Source organism: Mus caroli, chromosome 16, assembly GCF_900094665.2.
Source record: "Mus caroli chromosome 16, CAROLI_EIJ_v1.1, whole genome shotgun sequence".
NCBI lineage: Eukaryota > Metazoa > Chordata > Mammalia > Rodentia > Muridae > Mus > Mus caroli.
Genome location: NC_034585.1, coordinates 41,655,349 through 41,659,215, shown reverse-complemented (window position 1 = coordinate 41,659,215; position 3,867 = coordinate 41,655,349). Strand labels below are relative to the sequence as shown.

Sequence of the window (3,867 nt, the reverse complement as noted above, 5' to 3'; positions counted from 1 at the left end):
GGCTACACAGAAAAACCCTGTCTCAAAAAACCAAAAATATAAAAAAAAAATTTTAATGCACAATTCATAATATCCATAAAACTGTTGTGCATGACATGGCAGCACTTTTGTAGCAATACAAGGAGTTGGAAATACTGTCATTACAAATGCTTCCTCTCTCTCTCATGTTGACAAAGATATGAGTCCAGTTCCATTAAATAATTGAGTCAATATCATAAATGTAAGACATATCATCCAACTGGTCAATTAAACATGGAAAGTATAAATGTGAAAGTAAGAATATAAAAAATATAAGAATAAGAATATGAAGAAAGGCACATTCAAACACAATTGGAGAAAATGTAAACTGACAGTTTGACTATCTATTAATAATAAAAATGCATTCCAACTAACAGGACCATTACACTCAAAGAAATTATCTCACAGGTGCACTCAAATAATAATGCAAATAATGCAGAGATTCACCACAACAAACATTCCACATGGTTTTGTTTAATACCACACACAACGCAAAATCTAAATGCCCATCTAAGGGCCATGATTAATTAAATTACATGTAATCATACAGGAGAATTCTATGTAGCCATTAAAAAGAATGAGGTAGATTTACTTATGCTTATATAAAAATATCTCCAATGCTCACTTTATAAGCTTTTATAAATCCAGAACTCCAGTGTGTTTTTGACAAGGAGATGTCCTGAAAAGCAGATGTGTGCATATATACACATTTGTAAATAAACATGTAATTGCACACACATACCATAGTCATGTATACACAGGAATTTTTTTGGAAGAACTCACTTGAAATTCTTTAGTGATGATTGTTCTTCCTGCAGTTATTTCTTGAGGAAACTCAGTTTTCATCATACTTTATTGCACAATTTGATATTTCACCATAACCATGTGCTTTCTTTGTAATAATTAAATCAGTTCTTTCTAAAATTAACAGGTAGCAGCAGAGATTCCAAACTTCCAATGATAGAATTTAAATGCAAATTCATAGAACATTGGTGCTTTTTAAGAGCTTTGGAAGAGCTAATTTCCAAGTAGTCCTTCCATTGTCGAATTTTAAAGAAAGCAAAGCAGTAATTATGATGTCTCTTGACTTCGTTTTTCTTGGTTCTAGGTTCCAATGGCTGACAAAGTAAGGCAGTCTGTGCCATTGACTTCGCCTTGTGACACTGGAAATGCCTCCACCTTAGTCACAGTATCATAGAGTGGATTGCTCTTCTCTGTATAGCTAGCATAAGGCTGCATTTCATCCTTGAAGAAAGCTCAAAGTTAAACTCCATTCAAAAGAGCTAGACATCATTACCAAAATTACCCAAGTTTCTACCACATTTAGTATATAACTGTTTATCTGCCTCAGAAGATCAAGGCTTTGTTCTAATAATCTATCACAAACATTTGTTGATTATTTATATTTTGTGTGAGATGGTTGTTGGGTGAATGTACACATGTAGAGGAATGAGGTGATATAAGAAGTATTTCAAAAGAATGAATCAAAGAAAATAAGAAGATGGTCATAGGAGACTAAGGAGCAGGCTGCTTTAAGCTTAGATAAGAGAAAAATTATAGTGGTGTTTAAATGGGGAAGTGGAGAAGTAGACACTGTTTCATGGAGAAGGAAACATCTACTGGATTTCTCCAGAGATTACAATCCAAATATGGCAAAGTTGTTAAGATACAGTTTGTCAGATGAAAAATTAGATTGGGAGATAAATAGCTGAATAGATATTTATATGCAGAATTTTCTCCTTTGTTATAGTAATTACAAATCAGTGTACTCCATAACTAGTAATTAATTTCTGATTTATTGAAACATACTTATTAATTATCAGAACATTTTGATACTTTAACTATTTATAAGGTATATATTATATATACTTTGATAGATATTTAGCAAAATAAGTATATCTGACCACTAACTGCAATGTTAGAATTGTTTTGTTCAACAGAAACATGAATACTAATGCAAATTACAGATTATTTTGTTAGATTTAAGATCATGTGGCTTTAAAGTTTGCAAATATACATTAATTTATCTTACCTCCTCAACAGCTGGAGTAGCTTCTGATTTGGGCAATTTGCATTTTCTAAAAAATCAAAACAAAACAATCTGGAGTGACTACAGGTAACATCATTGTTTAGAATAAATAGTTATTCTATCAAAATGTTCTAATAATTAATAGGAAGTCTCCGTAAATCAGAAATAAACTACCAGAAATGAATGAAATACTCCAATTTGCATTTATTATAACAAAGAATTCTGGTTCTTAGGCAAAAGAAAAAAAAAAGAAACACATCAAGATAGGAGCTTGATGCAATGCCATCTCTTTGTTATATAAAAAGAAATATTGTGGCTATTTCCTCAAAGTGAATATATTAGAATGTCCTAATTCTCAGCCCTAATTGGCTTAATTCACAGTGCTTGGCCATCTGAGCAACTCACTAAACACTGTCATCATGCAACATAATCCCATTCTAATACTGCATGTGTCCCTTTTGCTTACAAGAACATTGTTGTTCCTTCCTAATGTAACAGTCAGTCAGCCCCATATTTCTCACCCTTTTCTAATCCAATAAAGTTGAAGAAAACTTTCATCAATTAATACCTGAAGCCACTGATTTTCAAAAGACAAATGCATCCTATGATGATCAAAATGATAATAGATGTTATGATGTATGGAATATATGGTGGTGATAATTGGTCACCTGTAATGAGAGACAGAAAATTTTATGGTTCAAAGGTGATAAGTCCAGATAATAGTATACTTTTCGTTGATAAAATGAAGCAGTACTGAAACATGCTCAAAATCAGGTGGCCAGAAAGATCATGAGCTCCGTGGGAGAGGGGTGCGGGTCTTCTACTGTTGCTTTGCTAAATGGACACACTGTCCATTGTCTTCTAAACATTTATTTTATACTCATAAATTAATGCTGCTTTCAGTCCTGATCAGAAAATTTTTTTTCAATGACTGATGGCTAATGCAGGGACCCATAACTATTCAAGTTTCTGAGAATAAATGGTTGTTGAATGGAATGTTCAGCCTTAAACATTGTATATCTACCACTCCACCAAGTTTCAAGGAACATAGGAGAGTGGCAAAAAGAATGTAAAAACCAGAGGATAAGAAGGAGTGTTGTAAAACCCTGTCCTCCAGGAATAAAATAGGTGTTGAACTCAAAACAGCAGGGGTATGTACAAGACTGGACCTATCAACATTCCACCATTAACAGGGGAATAGACCATAGGTTGTCCTTGTTCAATTACATAATTCCCCATAAATACTCATGCAAGCAACCTCAATTAAACACATTATGCCACACACACACACATACACACACACACCAACAATGACAACAACACAACATCCCCAACATGCACATCTACACATACACATGCACACAAAGAAGTAGGAGGGGGCATGTTGAGAAGAAGTTCAATCGAAGGAGATAAGAGAGGGTAATGGAAGAAATGTTATCAAAGGTGTGTGTGTGTGTGTGTGTGTGTGTGTGTGTGTGTGTGTGTGTGTGTAAAACTTTTAAGGATAAAAACTTTTAAAAAGTGCCTCAGAACTTTCATAGACTAAATATCTATTTCTTTATTCAAAAAAAGAGAAAGAAAACAAGAGATCTCTTTGGGAAAAGAAAAAATGATGCAGTAAGTTTTTCTGTTGCTTGCTGTCTTTGCAGAATACTAAGAACCCTGTTTCCTCAGAAAGAAAGAGAATGGACTGGCAGAGGTACCTCAGAGCATTTCGTATATCTATTCAGACTTGTACAGCTGTGAATAAGAAGCCATGTTGTGCAAACACTTTACACCTAACTGCCATTTTGTATCCTGAAACCCAATATGAAGCTAGG

The 3,867-nt window shown here is 33.7% G+C and overlaps 1 protein-coding gene across 3 annotated transcripts in view; it reads right to left on the bottom strand.

The window, feature by feature from the left end:
• Positions 1–39: 39 nt before the first annotated feature.
• Positions 40–3,867, bottom strand: part of Cd200r1 (CD200 receptor 1) — a 35,365-nt gene continuing 31,537 nt past the window's right edge. Inside the window, exons 5-7 of one of the 3 annotated variants that reach the window (XM_021185411.2) lie at positions 2,616–2,715; positions 2,051–2,096; positions 40–1,263 (exon numbers count right to left, since the gene is read on the bottom strand). In XM_021185411.2, coding sequence (XP_021041070.1) covers positions 1,123–1,263; positions 2,051–2,096; positions 2,616–2,715 — 287 coding nt within the window. In that variant the 3' untranslated portion in view covers positions 40–1,122. Of the gene's footprint in view, positions 1,264–2,050; positions 2,097–2,568; positions 2,716–3,867 lie in introns of all 3 variants that reach the window. The other 2 variants (XR_003835107.1, XM_029470241.1) reach the window with 2 other exon arrangements.